Source organism: Xiphophorus maculatus, chromosome 10 (assembly GCF_002775205.1).
Source record: "Xiphophorus maculatus strain JP 163 A chromosome 10, X_maculatus-5.0-male, whole genome shotgun sequence".
In the NCBI taxonomy this organism is placed as follows: Eukaryota; Metazoa; Chordata; class Actinopteri; order Cyprinodontiformes; family Poeciliidae; genus Xiphophorus; species Xiphophorus maculatus.
Genome location: NC_036452.1, coordinates 10,661,135 through 10,681,228, shown reverse-complemented (window position 1 = coordinate 10,681,228; position 20,094 = coordinate 10,661,135). Strand labels below are relative to the sequence as shown.

At 37.4% G+C, this 20,094-nt stretch overlaps 1 protein-coding gene across 3 annotated transcripts; it reads right to left on the bottom strand.

Moving 5' to 3' along the window:
* Positions 1 to 1,290: 1,290 nt before the first annotated feature.
* LOC102228505 (thrombospondin-2-like) lies at positions 1,291 to 19,104 on the bottom strand. 3 transcript variants are annotated; one of them, XM_023340390.1, is made up of 22 exons: positions 19,008 to 19,099; positions 18,656 to 18,818; positions 18,449 to 18,514; positions 18,210 to 18,346; positions 16,725 to 16,916; positions 16,049 to 16,142; positions 15,804 to 15,965; positions 13,550 to 13,726; positions 13,300 to 13,473; positions 12,833 to 12,963; positions 11,048 to 11,182; positions 10,744 to 10,962; positions 10,547 to 10,654; positions 8,794 to 8,953; positions 7,888 to 8,006; positions 7,555 to 7,789; positions 5,899 to 6,126; positions 5,697 to 5,827; positions 5,239 to 5,379; positions 4,469 to 4,566; positions 3,041 to 3,180; positions 1,291 to 1,694 (listed from the first exon to the last, which is right to left on the bottom strand). In XM_023340390.1, exons 3-22 carry the CDS (start codon positions 18,510 to 18,512, stop codon positions 1,687 to 1,689), a joined length of 2,853 nt encoding a protein of 950 aa, XP_023196158.1. In that variant the 5' UTR covers positions 18,513 to 18,514; positions 18,656 to 18,818; positions 19,008 to 19,099; the 3' UTR covers positions 1,291 to 1,686. The 3 variants fall into 3 exon arrangements, with proteins under 3 accessions (XP_023196158.1, XP_014325859.1, XP_023196159.1); XM_014470373.2 differs by having other exon boundaries at positions 18,656 to 19,104; XM_023340391.1 differs by having other exon boundaries at positions 15,804 to 15,962; positions 18,656 to 19,104.
* Between the last annotated feature and the right edge of the window lie 990 nt (positions 19,105 to 20,094).

The window sequence follows — 20,094 nt, the reverse complement described above, 5'->3', positions numbered from 1 at the left end:
AACAAAGGATTTGTTTCCTCGGGTCAGTTTTCTCTAGAGACGCAGATTTACTAGTCCTGCAGGTCCTCCATCTTAGTTATGTTAGGAATAACAACAAAATAACAGCATTTCATCGAGTTTATCGAAAGCATACTTTAAATTTTTCACGAGCCCAATAAGGGTGAAAAAGCTAGTCGGGTTTTTATTTTATTATTTTTTATATATAAAGTTTACCCAGGAAGTTTGGTGTTTTCAGAGTTGTCTGAAGCTTTTGATGCTGCTCACTGTATCATCTTGTTGAGTTATTTGCACTGCTTTGACTTGACTTAAACTTTATCAAACTAATGTTAATTTTCAAGTTTAGCTAATGGAGTGTTTTCCTCTGCTATTTCTCTCTGTGGTGAGATACCTCAGGAATGTTAGGCCATTTTTATATTATGATACGTCATAATTACGAAGTGTAATGTATTATTGATATTTTATATAACTTAGCATAAAACTGAGAAAACTAAGGCATTGTTTTTAGCAAATAAATGTGGGAAAATGTGGTGTGCCAAAAAGGCCTAGAAAATGTTTTACTGTGCGTGACTACTGACCTAAATTGGAGCCATAAAATTTATCCTAAAAAAAACAATTTTGAAACTGGAAAAAATTATTTGAAACTGAAAAATAAAAATTTAAGCTGGAATTAAAAGCTTTAAAATTGGAAAAACAATGTTAAAACTGAAAAGAGTAAATAAAAAAACTTTTTAAAAGATTAATTCAAGAAATTCTGTTTCAACAGTTTTGATCAAACTCATGTTTCTATGAAACAAACTGTCTTCATATCAGGTTTATGTGCGTAAATGTCTGATTTAAAAGTGCTTCTGAGAAATTCAAAACGGGGAATAAAACAATATAGTTGTAACAGTGTACACACATTGCAATATACATGAAAGCAAAAATTAAATGTAGGGTAAGTTAATGAGTAAGAACTAAAAAAGAAAAAATCCTGAAAACCCTAACTTCTCAAATAACAGCTGGGCATACATTTCTACATTGCATGCAATAAGGCACCTAACTAACACAAGGAAAAGAACTATGCTGGATGTTGGCACATTTTTGCATTGGTCTAAGCTCTACAATATTTTTTTACTTATGAGAAACTGGATACTTTACCCCAAGATTTTCCATTGTTCATCTTCTAATATGCAATAATTTTATTGCCCACCAGAGGGTGCGAGAGACCACTTCTACAGCATCGTGTGCGTTTTAGCGTCACGCACTACGGCGTCATCAGCCAAAAGAAAAATCATAAAACAAAAGCAGTTGATTAAAAAACATTTTTTTATTGATAAGTTACCACCAAACCTGTGCCCAGTTTACTCGGTCATCATTTTCACCTGTCTTATATCTGGCCTCTCACAATAAATAATTATTTACAACCATTAGGAAGGCGCAAATAAAAAGCAACAAGAAGTGTCATTAGACACGCTGCCAGAGGAGTAATATACAGCGAATGAGACAGACTGGAATCAATACTGTTGCATAAAAAGCTGACAGATAGATAGATGATGGTCACTAGCAGATAGTGTTAGCAGGATAAAAAAAAAACTGGTGTATCTTGTTGTCTCCCTCTCTCCTCCATTTGTAACAAAATTCTTTGTGTTTTTGTTGTGGGTCTCTGGCTGTTTTCTGTGCAGCATCCTGAACGTCCCAAAAAGTGCTTCAGTTGTCTGAGAATCAAAAAGAAAGCCAGATCAATGACATGACTTCAAAGGCGCAATGATCTGAAGCAATAATTCAGAGCCCTGGTGCTATGCTTTTTACAGCCGTGAAATATTTCCATTTTCTGCTTCAGACTTTTACTCCATTATACACTAGTTTTACAAACTATGTAAGTCTCTATAACGTACTTCAACACAGAGATATCACCACTACGGATATCTGTTGCCTTAATATTTTCATGCCTTTTTAAGGCTATTCGTAACTCTTGAACATGTTTTTTCTGTGCATCTTATTGGATTTTATTGAGATTAACCCAAAGTAGCTTAGAATTGTGGAGTTGAAGGAAACAAGTTCATTGTTTTTAAAATCTTTTACAAATCAAAATGTGAAAACTGTGGCATATGTTTATTTATTTTCCACTTTACTCTGGTCTTTATAAATAAAATTCAGTCCAAACAGCTGCCTTCAAAAGGTGCTCAAGAGATGAGACCAAAATTGAACATTTAGCCTTCATAAAGATAGTGCGTGTGGAGGAATACTAACAATCCACATCACCCTGAGTACACCAACCTCAGAGTGAAACATGATAGTGGTTTAATCGAGCTATAGAGAGGCTTTGCTTCGGCAGAGACAGGGAGACTAGTCAGAGCTGATGAGAAGATTGATTAAGCTAAATACAAGGCAATCCTGAAGAAAGCCATTTAGAGGAATGGAGTGGCTTAGATCAAAGCATATTTGTGTGTTAGAAAGACCTAGTCATTGTCCAAACCTTTGAGATCAAACTTTTGAGATCAAACATGATCTCAATTCAAATTGAGATCATGTTGCAAAGCTAAAGACTAGCTTTGTTCAAAGTGTTGACACAGCGGGCCTAATACAAATGCATGTCACTCTTCCAGATTTTTGAGTTTGTGTTAGAGTTTATCAAACATAGTATAATAAAAGAATATTCAATGTTATATACAAAAAATAAATTTAAAAAAGCAAACAAAAGAAGAACAGTAATAAAGTATATTCACACGTTCAAAGGAGTGGGTAGAAGTATGAACTTGTTTTTTCACCCACCTCTCGTCTAATAAATTACTATTTAATTTGGTTTTAGAGTTCTTTATAAATTAGTTAGTATTTTCATATCCATATATTTTTGTTTGTAATTTTTAAAAAAGTTTTGTCTTCTGTCTGCTTCATAATGTTGCATGTCTTTATGTTGGTCCATCATACAATCCTGAAAAATACACTGAAGTTTGTCAGAACAAAAACTGGAAAAAGTTCAAGTTTTTTTCACTCCAAGTTTTAATCATTATTTAACAACAGTGATGAGTGGTGAGAGCAAATAGATGGTTGGACATCTTACCTCTGCACTCATATTTTAGATCTGAGAAGATGACCTGTTCCTGAGAGAAGACAAACAGTCCCAGTCTGCCTCCAGCCAGGGTGTGGTCATAAACTGCCCCTGAGTCAGCCAGAATGCCCCTGCCCTCATACACAACCACCCTGCAACAAGAGCACAACACAGGTGAAAACTAGGCAAGTATGAGTTATTCATTCATGTGGTAATCAACTGCCGAAACTTACATTGTAACTAAGAACATTTATGCTTCAAATGTAAACTTTCTACATAGAGAAACTGACCACAACAAGTAAGAGATTAATCAAATTAAACTCTAAACAGTGACCCAAGATTTAATGTAAAATTACTGACTAAGGAGTAACACTAGTTGCTTGACTGTCGAGATGTGACCAAGACTGCTTCCCTCCTAAGTGGTGTTTGATCTAACAACTCAAGAAAATAAAAGTTCTGTAAATAAACAATCAATAAAACTTGTTGTAATTCTCCAACAACAAATGCAAAATGGCATCTTATTTTGTATTTTAATACATAACAAATGACAAATTGTGTATTATTTGTTGAACAAAGAAAAAAGTTACATAATATTTCAATGTGTATTCAACCATTACAACCACCACCAATGTAGTGTGTACTCATGCATGTCAATGATCCAATATACTTTCCTATCTGTACAACATCAAGTAGACTATATAGCAAAGGTTACTCTTTTTTCTGGATACTATAGGTACTAAACATGTATTGTACATCTATAAAGAATATAGAAAAGACTCAGAGCACTTATTCAGAAATGTCAATCAAAATAGGTGTCTTAAAATCAAGGAGTACAAGCTTCTTTTCAGCCTGACCTTTTTAAAGTGCCACTTTGTACAAGTGCAAACATTCAGTACCTAGAATGCATGACAAGCGCTTACTGTTTGCTTTAAATTTGATTAAGTAGACATGGCAGCAGAAAAGATTTTTCTCCTTCTAAAGCTAACAGTTTCTGTGGTTTTGATAATCCCAACATCTGCACAGAAACAACACATAGCACAGATACCTCATTTCACAAGGTTGTTTTTCATTTTGTCTTTTACGCTTTTCAAAAGTCATTAATGAGAGGAAGAACTAAGATGAAGCAGATGTTTTAGGTTGGGGTGAACCAAGTACACCAGAAGAAGTGGATTAAGCTGTTATCATAAAAATAACTCCTGGAGATGGATGATATTTCCAAGGCTAAGAACAGTAAAAATCTAGAACTGATTGTGCCAAATGTAAAAACTCTGTTGTCCTGTTAAGAATTTCCTATAAATACAAGCTGGAGAATCTATTCAATTTAACAAGGTTTCCAAATAAGTAAGTCACACATGGCAGCTTGGTTTTTAGTATAAGTACTAGAGGGCTGAAGGTCTGTTTCACTGAAAAATCAATAACCCATAATAACCTTTACTGTACCTGATGAACCCAGTCTTGGGTCGGTGTATAAGGTGCATGCGATATGCTGTGAAGTCCTTCCAGCCAATTTTATTGGGGTCATGCCACAATGTTCTGACCTGAAACAGACACAACTTTTGTTCTAAAAAATGTGTTTTTGAAAAACTAGAACTTAAGTTGAGACAATCTCTTTAGTCACAAGTAGAATATTAACTCTTGATTTACCCAATAAAGCCCTACTTTTTTTAATGACCTTATTTCAAAACTATGATTTATCCAAATAAATTTTTAAGTATTCTCCCATTGAGAGGTTTCTGGTAAATCTTGGGAGGTTTTTGGAAGAATCCTGATCAGATGCCTGATCCAGATTTACTGATGTCTTTCGATACAAAGGAGCATTGGGTTTACTTCAACAACCCCCAGATAACATTGTTCTTCATCTCATCTCTTAGCGTGAGCCCAGCCTCTGTAGGTAGGAAGCTCAGCACAGCTGCTTTTATTTGGGACCTTGTTGTGGTAGTCCTGATCCAAATCTCGTGATCATAAGTGATGGTTGGAACTTAGACGGACCATTAAATCGAGAGCTTTTCTTTTTGGCTTAGCTCAATCTTCAGAATACCACAATGTGGCTGCTTCCAAATTACAGCAGATGAGGCTTCAGACAATGTAGTTCTCCATTCTCCCATCACTGAAGAACCAAGATACTTGAAAGTCTTGTTTGACAGGAACTGAACCCTTTTCATTTTAGTTATTTTTGGAATTAAAGGTTTGTTCAAAATGTTATATTTTACCTGGTGTCTTGTGTTTCCAGTGTGCCATAGAGCATTACGCAGATACTCGCCTGGTCCTGTGCTAGACTGGACCAGTTTTATTGACAATCCTGCTGTGGCGAAAGCTTTGGAGGGCCTCTGCTCCCAGTAACCCTGAGACACCTGCATGCAAAGAGGGAATGATAATAAACTGACAAGTGAAGGCTGATTAACATTATGTTTGTGAGAGAGGATGGTTGATTAAAAAAAAAGAAAGAATAAAGTATTTTCTAATGTTAACCCTGACATTTTGTCTGCCAATGAAAGCTGTAATATAAAAAGAAATAGAAGGTTAATACTGAATTAAATGGGTAATTGTGAAGATAATTTTAAGAGTGGTTTTTGATTTAAGGCTTCATGGTGCTGTTGATTAAATATTTATGCAATGTTAGTAATGTCCGTGAAAGGTTTCTTTGCTGAAATCAACATACAAGCCTCACCTGTTTCCACATGACAACGTAGAACCGACTAGTGGACTGATAAGCAAACACAATCCCTGCATAATCGTCATCACGGTTGGTATTCACATAAAATGTCACACTGAAGTCCACAGCACTGAACTTGTCATACCCTATTCAAATGTAGACATATTAGTTTTCTTGCTAAACCATATCATGGCTATTGCTTGTTTTCATAACTCACCTAAAGCAATTCCAGGGTCAGAGTTGGCTTTCTGCAGCAGCTCTGTCCCTTGACTGCGAATCACCCACAAAGGGTCAGACTGCGTGGTACCTTTGGGGTCCAGTAATACGCCCTGAAACTTCCTGAAGTCTGTCACCCCAATATCCTGGTTGAGAGGACAGGGATCCAGTGCATCTGGAATATTGTCGTTGTCAAAGTCGTCAAAGCATGCATCTCCACTGCCGTCACCTGAGAGTCAATGCACAGGGAGAAAAGAAAGAACTGACTCATAAAGATATGTAGTTTGGAACTTGAACTAAACTGCCCAGGGCACTATATTGTGAGGGCGTCAAGATTACCTGGAAAAAAAACCTGGAATTTGACAGATACTTCCATAATGAGTTTTCTATTGATTATTTGCCTATCAGTCAGTCCCAGTGTAAGAACTTTAAAGTAACAGTGGCTGTTTGCATATAATTCCTATATTTCACAACATTTTAAAGTGATCTGGACTGTACAGGCATTTACTAAAAGGTAGTTTGAGATTTATGAAGACTTTATTGAATTTATTTTCAATTAATTCTGGCATCAGGAAATACCTACTAAAGTTAAAGTATAAAGTTAAGGCCGTGATTATTCACACCCCTGACAGACATACTCAAAAGAGACTAAAGCAATATAAAATGAGTATTAACTTTCAAAAAGAAAAACAACTCTTTTGTTATGATTTATATTTTACAAAGAATGCATGAACTCTTCTTAATATTCAGTGGAAATTTTTTTATTGACATTGGAACATCCAAGCAATTCCTAGAATCACTGACCATTTCTTGCATATTTCCACTGGTATTTTAAGAATTTATCTGGTGATGAGCTTCAAGTCTTTGATGTTGGGAAGCGTTACTGCTATTGAAAACACTAGGTATAAAAATAGGCACCCCAACATTATTTTTCTTTTTCTATCTTTAATTTCTCCCTGTGATGCATTCTTTAATGTTATTTCAGTTATTCAGTGTGATTCTACATACCACCGCTAGGGGCGCATGTCGCATTCATGGAGTAGAGAAGGTGAAGAAGGCAGAAGAAGAATATAAACCTTCCTTTTAGATGCTAAATGAAGCTCAACATGTGTATCTCATCTTGCCTATATCACAGGTCAGTAAAATATATTTTGATGCATATGTATTAACTATCTCTAAGAGTTGAAGAGGTAATTAAATTTAGTATCAACTGGTGAGTCACGTAATGTTGTGCAGTTTGCGATTCGTATTGTGTAGAAAACGGGACATATTTCTGGAGGCTATTTAGTGCTAATGCTGGCCGACTTTGTGACTGAGGGACTGTTGAGTTCACTTATTCTGAGACGGTTCTCACACAAAGGACATTATTTTGGTCTATTTATTTGTAAAACTGACATTTCTTTATGGGTTATTGCAAGAAACAGAGAAACAGTATTATTCTGACATTCAGTGAGTGAGTAATGGCTGCCTATATGTGAGGCTTAGTAAAGAGACACAACATTAAACTGAAGCCCACTTTGTTGTATCTGAAGCAATTCAATAGTTAAATGTTGTTAGCCTTAGCACTGTCATGGAAAACAAGCTAACATTAACATTGCAACATTTTGTGTTGTTTTGGTAAATTAAATGGCTCTTAAAAAACTGTGGAAAAACAAACCATCGGAGTCCAGCTGATCTCTATTGGGAACCAGTCTGCAGTTGTCCCGGTCATCGGGGATCCCGTCATTGTCATCGTCATGGTCGCAAACATCTCCCTTTCCATCCTTGTCATGGTCGGCCTGGTTGCTGTTGGCAATGTAGGGACAGTTGTCCAGAGAGTTTTGGTGTCCGTCTTCATCGATGTCCTCGTTGTTGTCGCACAAGTCCCCCACCAGGTCACTGTCAGAGTCAACCTACAAGCCCGGCCACAGTTTTTACACAGTGGTTGTATTCAGTTACAACACTGGGATTTTTGTGCTGTGTATAAATATTTGTGTGTGTTGGTAGGAACCTGCAGTGGGTTGTGTAGAAGGGGACAGTTGTCGCACTGATCTCCAACACCATCCAGATCGGTGTCCCTCTGGTCAGTGTTGTATATAGAAGGACAGTTGTCACGCTCATTCAGTTTCTCTATAGGAAAATTAGGGGAACAGTAAAAAGACAAATTTAGATTTATTACACCCCGGTTTTATTTCTTCATCTCAGTTCACCTTATAAGGTAAGATGCATCATTGCTTCATTATCTTGTTTTTGGTTTGTCTTATTTTACAATATATTTATACTCACATTTGTGGGTATAAATGTATTTTGTACAATGTATGTTCACCAACAAACATGGTCCGCTTACAATTATCTGTATCATCCTAAATCTCAAAAGATTGTCTACAGTTTTTATTTCAACTTGTATTTAGGTAATTAAATCCTAAAATATTTTAATGTTTATAATTTTGATTTTGCTAAATGCTTCAAGCAGACTGTTTATTTTTTACATGTAGCAGGTCATAGTTGTTTCTCCCAGTTAAGCTGAATTGAGTTGTGAAGCATTACATCACCAACAGTCATTTGACATGTTATCCTTGTCCCTTTTATTTACCTTTATTTATTGCTTATGGACAGCTTTCCATAAACAAATGTTGTTATTCACACCCCAATAGGTTTTTTAAACTTGAATGTCTTTCAGTTGGAATTGAAATATACCCTTTCTTATACAGTGAAATTGTTTATAGTATGCTGAATCTAATCATTTACTCCCAGTCACACTGTCCCCATGAATCAATCAGTCAGGCAGTTTTCCAGCTTTTAAAAGTTGCTCCCTCCCAAAATGTAGTAGTTTGAACTTTCATTACAAAAAGCCAAAAGGCAGCTTGACAGTTGGTTGAAAGTTCCTGCAGATTTAAAGCCACTTTATAGCTTTTACCATCTCCATCAATGTCGATGCTGCAGGCATCTCCTTCTCCATTGCCATCGGTGTCTGTCTGCTTTGGGTTGCTGTCAAACGGACAGTTATCGCAGGAATCCCCGACCCCGTCCCCATCAGAGTCAAACTGCCGAGGGTTGTACCTCAGCGGGCAGTTGTCCTTTGCCAAAAAAACACATTCAGATTCTTATGCTTGCAAAACAACTTCAGATGCTTTGGATTTATGATGTAATAAAACTGAACACAGGTGAAGAAAAACAGAAGAAGGAAAAAAAAGATACAAAATAAAAACAGAAGAAGGCACAGCATGTGAAATGTAACGTAACCAAGAAAATACTAAGAAAAAAAGTTAAACTTAATCTCGACCTCAACATGTGGTACTAGCTGACATTTTGATCCAGTTTTTGGGACAATACCGCAGATTGCTCTAATTGTTTGGTAATCCAAACATACCAACTAAGTCCACCACATTCAAGAAATCGGCACCTATTTTATAACATGTTATAAATAACATCAATAAACAATAAAGACTCAGGAAAACAGATTTGAAACTTTTCTGTAAAATGTAATCAAAAAATGCAACAGTGGGAGTAGTATCATTTGCTGGAATTAGACATAGGCTTGTCATATCAGGTGAGATGAAATAATTAAATATATTTTTAAATAAAGATTTTCTTCAAAAGGACATTTAGACACTTTTCTTATTTCATGGGACATTTATTTAATTGCATATTTAAGTATTGAATTTCATATTTAGTTATTAATTGATGTATTTAATTGTTTTTAATAATTAAATTATATATTTAATTAATTATTGGTGTTTTAAATATTTTATGATACATTTAATTAATCAATACAAGATATACGAGTGTCTTTCATTTTCTAGTTATTTATTTAATTTTGTCACCCCTAGCACTCCATAGAAAGTCGACTGCAGCTTGCTAAAAGAAGTCTTCAGTACTCCTCTAACATTTCTTCACTACAGCAGAAGTTTTTTGGTTTGGAGACACTTTGGTGCAGCAGAATCTTTTCACCTTACCATCATAGAATCAACCATAAATTCCACTGTATCAGAGCGTGCTTGAGGAAAATGTGCAACCATCTGTATAAAATAAAAAGAGGCCTATATTGTGACAATGAACAAAAACATACTCGAAAACCCACCGAAGGTTGCATAAAAACTAAGAAATGGAAAGTCTTGAGTCAAAGCCCAGACCTTTATGCTACTGAGATGCTTTGTGCTGATATGAAACAGGCTGTACATGCAGGAAACCCCTTAAACGTCTCAAAGCTGAAACTGAGGAGTGGGGGCAACTTTTTTCAGACTTTAAAGTCTGAAGTCTGAAACAGGGAAAACATAGAAAAGATGACTATTCATAAAGTTTCAATACCCCTGGAAATTAGATCTTTCAGAAGACTGTTGCCAAGGTCTCATATTCAGTTGTGTGAACAAAACTGAATATTTGAGGGGTGTCAAAAATGCTTTTACGCCTATAAACGCCTAGAAAACAAACAAATCCTTTTTTGGCATAATCACAAACAGCGCTAGGTCTTTGTAAATTGGTTGCTTTTTGCTCTGGGTAGAATTTTTTAGACAAACCTAAATATGGGTGAATTTTTCCCTACGTTCATGCACACTGTCTTGTTTAAATTAAAGTAAACTATGTCAGCAGAGTGAGGCAAAATTTACTTGGCAATGCAATCAAGCCCTGAATGAGGGCAGTTTGCTTGGGAAGCTGCCAAACAGTCTCACCCTCTCATCTAGGATGTTGTCATTGTCATCATCAGGATCACAGGCGTCCCCCTGTCCATCCTTGTCAAAGTCTTCTTGTCCAGAATTTGGCAGCATGGGGCAGTTGTCCTGCAGCCAATCAGAACACATCCAGTTATTAAAAAGCATAATTGTAGGAGTATTTTTGTTTTGTTTTTTATTTTTTGTGGTTCTCTCACCTGTTCACAGTGATATGTGGCATTCTGCTTGCAGGGTAGACTCTCATTGGGCCAACCATCCAGATCAGAGTCCTCACCACACACAGAGCCATCGCCAGCAAAGCCAACAGCACACGAGCATTTAAACAAGACCTCTGATGCCAGGCCCAGGTATATGCAGTCAGCAAACTGGTGGCAAGTGTGTGTGTTTTCTTTGCAAGGATTATATGGTTCACACACCTGGAATTGAGAGTCCAAAAGTCTTTGTTGTGTATTTGTTGTGGCTAAAAGAAAACATAAAGGTAGACTTTAAAATCCCACTTACCTGCCTGGTTCTCCTGGCTTCCTGCAATCCAAGGCCGTACAGCTGGTTGCCTTTGTATCGAGGAGGACAAGGAAGGCAGTAGAATCCAGGATCTGTGTTCACGCATTTTGTAAAACACACCTCATCCACTTCACACTGAGGAGACAGAGGTAAAGACATCACACTCTTGGAACTTTTTCACTTTTTGTGCCATTCCAATTATAAACATTAGTATATTTGATCAGAATTTTATTTGATAGACTCACCAAAAGTAGTGTATCATTGAATGACTAATGTAAACAGAAAGGTAAATGATGTGGTTTTTGAAAAGTTTTTAGAAATAAAAATCCAAAAGTGTGGCATGCATTCTGATTTCAAGACCAAAAATAAAATGATGCTCAACAAATTGGCCTTAGAAATAATCTAATTAATGCATGCCTAGTGTTTTTTTTATTTGTAAAAGATTAAAAATCATGTACCATTGTCCTTCCACTTAATGTTTACGCACTGCTTTCTGTTTGTTACATAAAATAACAATAAGACACACAAAGGTTTCTTTTATAATATGTCAAGCTGAGAGACATTTTTAAAACTAATGATCAAGCTGATTTGTGTCATAGTGAGAGTCAAAATGTCTTTAGAACACCTAATTAGAGATGAAAGTTATTTAAGCAAAAACATTTACCCGCGAATCATTCCTTAAAATTGACAGCCCATATACAATTTCCACATTAAAAAAGGTTAAAATCAACATGGCAGCATTTTTAAATGCATTATAGCATGCTTTTATTATGCTAACAGGGAAAAAATTGAAAAGATGACGATTCATAAAGTTTCAATACCCCTGGAAATTAGATCTTTCAGAAAAGTGTTGCCAAGGTCTCAAACTTTAATTAGCTTGTCAGAGCTACATCTGCAGCCGTTGCTATGAAAGATGCAAATGTCAAGGCTCTTTAAATAATCAGAATCCTCCAACCTTGTTCTTACAGAAAATGTGCTTTGAAAAAAAAAGAGAAAAAAATCAATGCGCACAATGCCAGAGAATGCAGTGAGAGCTGCAGAAATATAGAATATGATAAAGATTTTAGTAAACTGATAAATTGATAATGTTTACATTAAGAGTTGAGATTTTTAAGAGAACTCATCGGTTATCTAAGCAGAACGATGACTTGAGTTTGTGTTGCAGCCAGTAGCACAGAGAAGCTCACTGTTAAATGTTTTTCAATACACTTGATAGTTTAAAGAAATTTACCTCAACATGTCATCAACCTTGTGCTTCCAGAAAAGTACTATGAAATAAAGATAATCTATGGAAAAGGCTGTGAAACTTGGAGAAATATATATTTTAGAAAAGATTTTAGAAAACTAACATGCTCAATGTTAATCTTTGGGAGAAAGTAAAAAGAACAAAAGAGTTCAGACTTTCCTCAAGATACTTCCAACGTTTGAGCACAGGGTTTGGGCTTGTGTTGCAGCCAGTAGCAAAAGAGAGAGTATTTCTCTTGTGCGGGTAAAAATGTTGCTTGTTGCAATAAGTTTAATAACATGTAAATGGGATCCCTCAAAATGCACTCGAAGACTAAAGAAAATGTTTTGGCTGTCAGTGACTCCTGACTGGAACCCCTGTGGATCTGCAGACTGTATTTCTCCAAAGAGCAAAGACCTCAAATTAGGCCAAGAATTCTTTAGGGGATATTAGAGAGGGCTGACCAAATATTTTCCTCAGATCACTTACTTTTCTAAATCTAAATAAAACCAATTAAAGATAATTCCATGTCATCTAGTCTGTTGTCTGCCCCCTTTTACCTCATTTTCATCTTTGCAGTGCGTGCCATTCCCCTTCAGACCAACAGGACAATCTCCACATTCCCAAGATCCGTCACTCATTGATGTGCATTTCACCCCAGGAAAACATGGATTTGAAAGCAAACACAGATCTGAAAGAGATTTAAGAAAAGAAAGGATAGCGTCAGTGGAACCTAATATATTCTAGGGTTTTAATTATTTTGTCATTTTTGCCTCATTAATTTCATAAAAGCAGAGCAAACACCTCAGGATTTTATTTAGACCAGTATTATTTTAAATATGTTTCCCAAAATAAAAAGTAGTTACCCATTAATTTTGAGGTTTAGTCTGCTTGTGGAATATTTGCCTTCACAGTTAAAATGAATATTTATTTATTTGTTTCAAGGACAACCCTTTGAGATGTATCATCTCATTTTCAAGGGCGTCCTTGCAAAACATAAAAATATACTGCTCAAGGTTTGATTTACCAACAGGGCATGGCTGTTTGTTACATGCTTCGTAGTCTGCAGCTTCCCCAGCACAAGGTTTCCCGCCATTCTGAGGGGCGGGGTTCAAACACTCCCGCCGGCGGCTTATAAGTCCTCCACCACAGGAAGTTGAACATTGCGACCACTCACTCCAGGCTGTCCAGCCTCCTGCGACTACAAACACAGAAACAGAAAATATATAATTTACTTGTAATCCAGGCCTGTATTGAAATCATGTGTGTGTGCTCACCAGGGCAGACTGTGTTGTTGCATGGTTTTGTCTCTCTAGCGTTTCCCTTACAGCCCTTGGCCCCCTTGGATGGTGGAGGATTGTTGCACATACGGACCCGTGTGATGTCGCCTTCACCACATGAGGTTGTGCATGCAGACCAAGGAGACCAAAGGCCCCAGTTCCCATCTGTGCGTCCTAGACATAAAACAATTATACAAATTTAGATAGTAATAACACTGAAATAATTCATCACTTAACTCCCTTTGATTTGATTTGTCTTGGTCAACTTCAGCATATTTAACAAGAAGATTGACCACCAACTTTTATAAAGGTTTCATGCTCTATTTGAATCAAGAGTTAAAGAAAGAAATGGCTCTGAAGAAGAGATTTAAACAACTCCAAAGGCTCAGTCAAATATTGTCTGTATATGGATCATGAATTATCTAAGATATCTACTGGTCTCTCAGAAAGTGTCGGATCTACCTGGAGTGTTTTTGTCAAAGACTAGTTAGATCACCATCCAAAATGGGAAAACGAGAGTTTGTGTTTTATTGTAACCAGTGGAACTGCTGGACTCTGAACTGTAGTATGTTGATAATGGAGACATGCTTGATTTAGCTGGACATCCATCTGCTGTCATCAGTGGGGATCGAAGTTCTAATAAGTCAGAGGCAAAATCAGACAACCCTTTAACCCATGACGTTTTCTAGCTGTTCCTAGGGAATCTCAACCGCTTAAAGCCATGTCAGTAGCTTTAAGTGGTTCTTTCCCAGATTCCCTTTGGTTCCATCCCATATTTTGGAACCATCTCATAGGCGGTAGAAGCATGGCCATGATATGTATTGTACTCAAGTACAAAAAGGAGGTACACAAAGGTGTCCTGAAAAAAATCCATAACCACTTCAACTGGCTACTTGTGATATTGAGGGTGTAAGCGAGTGAGGATGGAGCACCTGCTGTTATCTCAAAGGCTTAGCCCAGCCACCCTACAGAGGACGCTCATTTTAGTCACTTTTATCCAGGATCTCACACTTTAAGTCATGATCCATATCTCATGATCATCGGTGAGGATTGGAAAGTCAAAATTACCAGAAGAACTGAGGGATTTGGGTTTTTAAAACTTATCGAGTTCTGTCTCACTATCAGTAAAGTCAACATTTAATAATTTAGCATCATCCACACTTTTATATCGGTTAGATTGTTTTACAGTTATTTCACTGGATTATTGTTGGAAAACTAATTGGTAGATAGACTCAAATGTTATTGGCAAAGAAATGAAGCAAGTGTTACATTTAACAAAAGTCTCACCTAAAAGCAAGGCTGGGTTGTTGTCTATGGCTGGGTTGTTGATACTGCAGTCATCTAAAACATTTTCATCAAACGTGTGAGAAAAAAGTTGGTTTGAACCATTAGGTTGCCCAGTGTGGCAGATTCACCAAAGTTTAGGTCTCTCAAGACCAAAAGAAATCTATAGCAAATATCATTTCTATTTCTGCTGTCTTTCATCAAATAAATATTACATTTGTACAGCAAATACAAGCTACTATCAAGAGTTTAACCTGAGAACTGCTGGAGGAATGCAGGATGCCCGAAAGTAATAACACCTTAGGGGGCAACACCACTAAAGAAAAAGCATTGTAAAGCACAGCAGAGACCATCCAGAGGGTAGCATCAGGTTCAAGATCTCTTGTGAATACAAGCAAGTCATAAAAAATGAGTTGATTTGGACAGATGTCTAGTCTTCCCACCAGAAAAGATACAAACAGAATTTAGGACAGATGTTGTGGTGCAGTCCCAAGCAACCAAGAAGGTCCAAACAAGTGAGCTTACTCTCCCTAAGGAAATTAGTGCAAATGCGGTGAACAAACTTAACCGGTGCAAATACAAGGATTTGGCTGCAAAGTGCAGGCAAGCTGGCTGGATCAAATCCCTCCACGTCAGCTATCCAGCTGCTGAGAGCAGTTGCTGTGACTGGGGCAATGCTTCAGAAGGTAAATAAAGACCTGGAAGGCAGGGAATGCTGAGAAGGAAAGTTCCTGATGTTGGTTCAAAAGAACGGATAGTTAATGAGACATAAAATCCACATAGGGTCAGCTTAAGACAGCGGTAGGGAGAGACTGAGTAAGCAACTGTCTGGGAGTAGTACTGGATTGGGGCAAAAAAAAAAAATGTCTCCAGCTGTGAGTTTTGCTGCTGCTCTTGATATGAGTGAAATTTCTAAGCAAAGAGAAATTTATTTTTTGTAGAATAGTTATGAAGGCTGATGTCCTACCTTTGCGGTCGCACTTCATCAGTGAGCAGCTGCGGGTTTGAAGTGAGGGCCCAGCACAGCCGCTGATGCCGTTGCAAGATCGACCTCGTTGCTGCCCTCCTCGTCCACAGGTGACAGAGCAGTGGGTCCACTCAGACCACGGGGACCAACCGTCTTCATCTTCTTCGTAGAGAGAAATCTGCGGTTAAATATTTTTTCACACCAATGGATCCTTGGCAGAAATGAGCAAGTCTAATGCCACTCACCGAGACACACAAGGCAGCATTTTCCATCCACGAAGGATGGACTGATGCAGGAGACTGGGGGACACAGCACCTGCTTACACACCACTTTTCCATCCTGGAATGTGATAAATTGAAATTGGGCGAAAACAGATCATGTTATTCGATCCAGATGTTTCGATTCACGCCAGAGGAATGAAATTCTGTCAGGAATAAGCCTGTCTACTCCCTGAACGCATTCTTGACTTAAACTAATGATATTTTCTAAAGAGAAACAGACTCAGGGAACCGGGTGAAGCAATAGGAAAACAAAGACTGGGTCTCCTTGAGATAAATGTAACCACACTGGACATATTTAAAACTTCCCCACTGAGCAAAAGTTGAAGGTTATGTTATGACTTTCCAGATAAAAAGCTTATTTCCTTCCTTTTTAAGATTGAGACTTAGAGATTGGTATTTTTCGTGTCTAAATGTAGGTGATCTGTTAAAATCAGGGGAAGAGAGCTTGAAACCCTATTTGTTTTAAATAATTTAATGCAGCTTGAGTTAAACACTTTAGAAATATATCAAAGCTGAAGAAAAATATATTTTTTGGTTTGTTTCTTGCTTTCTATGCTGCTTCTGACAGATCCTTCATCCCACTAGAGGCTTACATTTCACATTTCAGGTTGTCATGACTCCACATTTGCTCTGCACTGACCTGGCAAGCACAGGAGGTGCAACTGTCAACATCCCAGACATCCCCCTGCTCGTACACTCGTCCATCCTGCATGCACCACACCTCCCCGTCCCTGTCCCTGTCCAAATAGTTGTCCTCCTCGTCTCCGTCGACTGTGCTGCTGTCGTTACTCAGCTCAGCCAAGGATATTCGCATCCCCTCATTTTCTTTTGACTGACGGGAAAAAAAATGAAATGCAAGAAATACTAAGAAAGGAAAATAAGATCAAGGTGTTACAAGATATTTCTTGGGGTGTTGAATTAGCAAATGGTCTGTCTTGTGGAAATACTATAAGTTAATATTTTATGATTTGAAGAGAATGTTTTATCCTTTATTTCCCCTCTGAACCACTATGAAGTTCACCATAAATTATAGTTAGTCAATCTCCTGAAAGAAAAGCAGCTCTTATGTTAAAGATCCTTTATTAACATAAGGATCTTTTTATATAATCTCTTTAAGAGAACAGAAATATAACATTTTCTGGTGGGTTTTGCTTATATTTCCAGTCTTTGTCCCAAACCACATCATAAAAAAACCCATCTTGTACAATCTATTTAAGATTTACAAGTACAGACAAAAGTAAATATCTACTCTAAAGTATACTAAACTACATTTTTGGATCATTTAATGATCCCTTGATCCATTTTTCATTATACTTTCAGACATTCACTTAATTACCATATAAAAATGCCTATTAAAAAAATTTGAAGTTAAATTGCAAGGATGGCTGAAAACAAAGTAATTATTATTGTTAACCATGTTAATATATGTGTATTGAATAATTATTAAAATAACATAATTATTGAACTAACATAAATCCAAAGATAAGTATTAGCAGCATTTTTTAAGTTGGTAATTCTAGAAGAATAAGAGATTATTGTAGAAGTATATACTATGGTTTATTTTATGTTGTAATGAAATTAAGTCTTTAAAGCTAATTTTTTTGGAGTACTTTTCCTAAAAGAAACTCTTTATTTTGATATTGTAAAAAAAAAAGAAGTCACGTTTTATTGAAAAATTTAACTTAATAAAGTTAATTTACTTTTATAATTTGCAAAAAAAAAAAAACATAATAAAAGTTTAAGGGGCTAAATACAAAAGCATGCGAAACGTTTCTGCTTTGTAAATAATTTTACAATCCATGTGTCCTTTCCCTTACATTTCATAAGCATGTGCTACTTCATGCTGCTCTGAAGTCCCACCAAAATAAATTAAAGTTTGTGGTAGTAACATACGAGATGTAAAACGTTTCACGGGGTATGAATACTTTTGCAAAGCATCATATGAAGAGCAGAGGACCAAAAATAGATCCCTGAGGAATCTAATATGTAAAAGAGTCTGCAGGAGAGGAACATTGCTCTACCTGAACAGGAAAAGTAACAGTTCTAATTTAAACTGATAAAATAGAGCAACATAAAAATTTCCAGCAGTTCTGCTACTGTGAGCATCTACTTGTGTGCCTCTTACTACTCTCTCTAGATCTTCCAGCAGGTTGTTAGTCACGATCCGCAGACCGTGGATCTCGGTGATCAAATCCAGCAGCTCATCGCAAGGATGGTGACACATTTCCGCCGACCCATTGTACACCTTCGCACCATCTACACCTGTAAAACAGTATCTCCTGGTGATACAAATGAACTGGAAAAGCTGGACTGGTGCTTGCATTTAAACGCAGCGGGGAGTGTATGTGTGTGTGTGTGGTCTACCTGCGCACAAAGCCACTGCACACAGGGGAATTAAAAGCCAGGGGAAGTCTCTGAGAGGCCACATTCCTGTTCACAAATGAATCATACTTGTAGCCGCCACGGAAAATGAGATGCATGCATCACTTCAGACAGCTTGCGTGTCTGCTGCCCGCCAGAAAAAATAAAAACACACTTATGTATATCAAAGAGGAAATGAACCTTGCATACCTGCGTATCCCTTGCAGCTCTGCCTTTTTTCCACAATTGCGTATCGCAGATGGTAGGCTCGTCCCCGCCGGAGCTCCACAGGGGCTGTGATGGAATGTCTGTCTCCTTCCCTTTTTCCTTAAATCCTGCTCTCCTTATGTCCTTCTCACCTTGAGATCCACTCCTTGAAGAACATCAGCAAAAACTAGTTCAGTAATTTGTCGCTGTAGCATCCGGACGGCTGAAACCTGAGTGCAGAACATGTGGACAGCTCTGTAGAAACTTTCTGCAGAAACTACCGTGGTTATGTATTTGTTTTAGTGTGTGTGTGTGTGTGTATGTGTGTGAGGTACGAGCAGGGGTAGTATATTACTCGTCTGTCTGGCACAGAACTGAGCTGCATATCTCCCAGAAATCTCAGAGAAACCCAGCTGGATGGAGGGAGCTGCGTCTGTGTTGAGCTCTGAATGCAGGTTTCCCAGACACATCATTTACACTCCTCACTCCCCAAACTGCGACTCAAGCCATTCAAAGTTATGCATGCACACACCCGCACACACAAACGCATAGAGAGAAGCTGATTGGCTTCAAAAATTTTCCCATATTTTTAGTGTGAGAAAACTGGCATCAACAGAAATCATTTGCAAAAACCAAAATGTGTGATGTTGGTATTTTATTGCATGGGGTGTGCATGTGTGGGTGTGTGTGTGTGTGTTTCTACAGTGTGCTTTGGATCGTTAGGAAAAGACAACCAAGCTGAAGGAATTCAAAAACATCTTCTTTCCCTGGGATCTCTCTTGCGCTCTGCGTTTGGTCCTCTCCCTGCTGAGTCAAAAAGGCATCATCTTCATCCCGAATCAGATTTTCCATTTGTAGACTCCACTTGTGAAATAACGAGCCTCCCAGATGTGTGCACGTGCCTGTGCCCATACAATCACGCACACACACACATATGGTAATTTCCAACAAAATCCTCTCCTCCCAGGTAAGTAGAAACATCTCAATACAGGGCATCCACCATCAGATAACATGTTTCTTCTTGGAGCCGTCTCAACAGACGAGGCTCAGAAAACAGGTGCTGTCTGTGCTCTGGGATAGAGGAAAGAAAAAAGCCTAAAGTAAGAAGATCTGAGGGGACGTAAAAGGTAAAGACTTGAACAAGATTGCTTGGCAAAGCCTAGCATGACATTTTTGGACTGATATATATGAGAGGCACAGGCTGTTCTGGGTTTTGTTTGTTTGAAACGGCAAAGCCAAACAGAAGAAACATGGAAATTAATGAAGAGTGTTGAGGTTAACTCGAAAACTTCAAGATTCAGATTTATCTATTTGCTTCAGTCATTTTTAATCTTTCCATACACATGTCAAAAAAAAAGACAAGCACAGTGCTGAAAAAAACAATACATCATGCAGACACTTGAGCATCCCCTGTACAAATTAAGATTATTTTAATCGGAGGT

What these genes read in the sequence shown, in the direction of transcription:
- LOC102228505 (XM_014470373.2), bottom strand. Translation starts at nt 18,512, where the DNA reads ATGTGGCCTCTCAGAGACTTCCCCTGGCTTTTAATTCCCCTGTGTGCA. An exon ending in CAACAACACAGTCTGCCCTG is followed by an intron (nt 13,474 to 13,549) that starts GTGAGCACACAC and finishes CTGTGTTTGTAG; the next exon opens with TCGCAGGAGGCTGGACAGCC. An exon ending in ACTGCAAAGATGAAAATGAG is followed by an intron (nt 11,183 to 12,832) that starts GTAAAAGGGGGC and finishes CTGTCTCCTCAG; the next exon opens with TGTGAAGTGGATGAGGTGTG.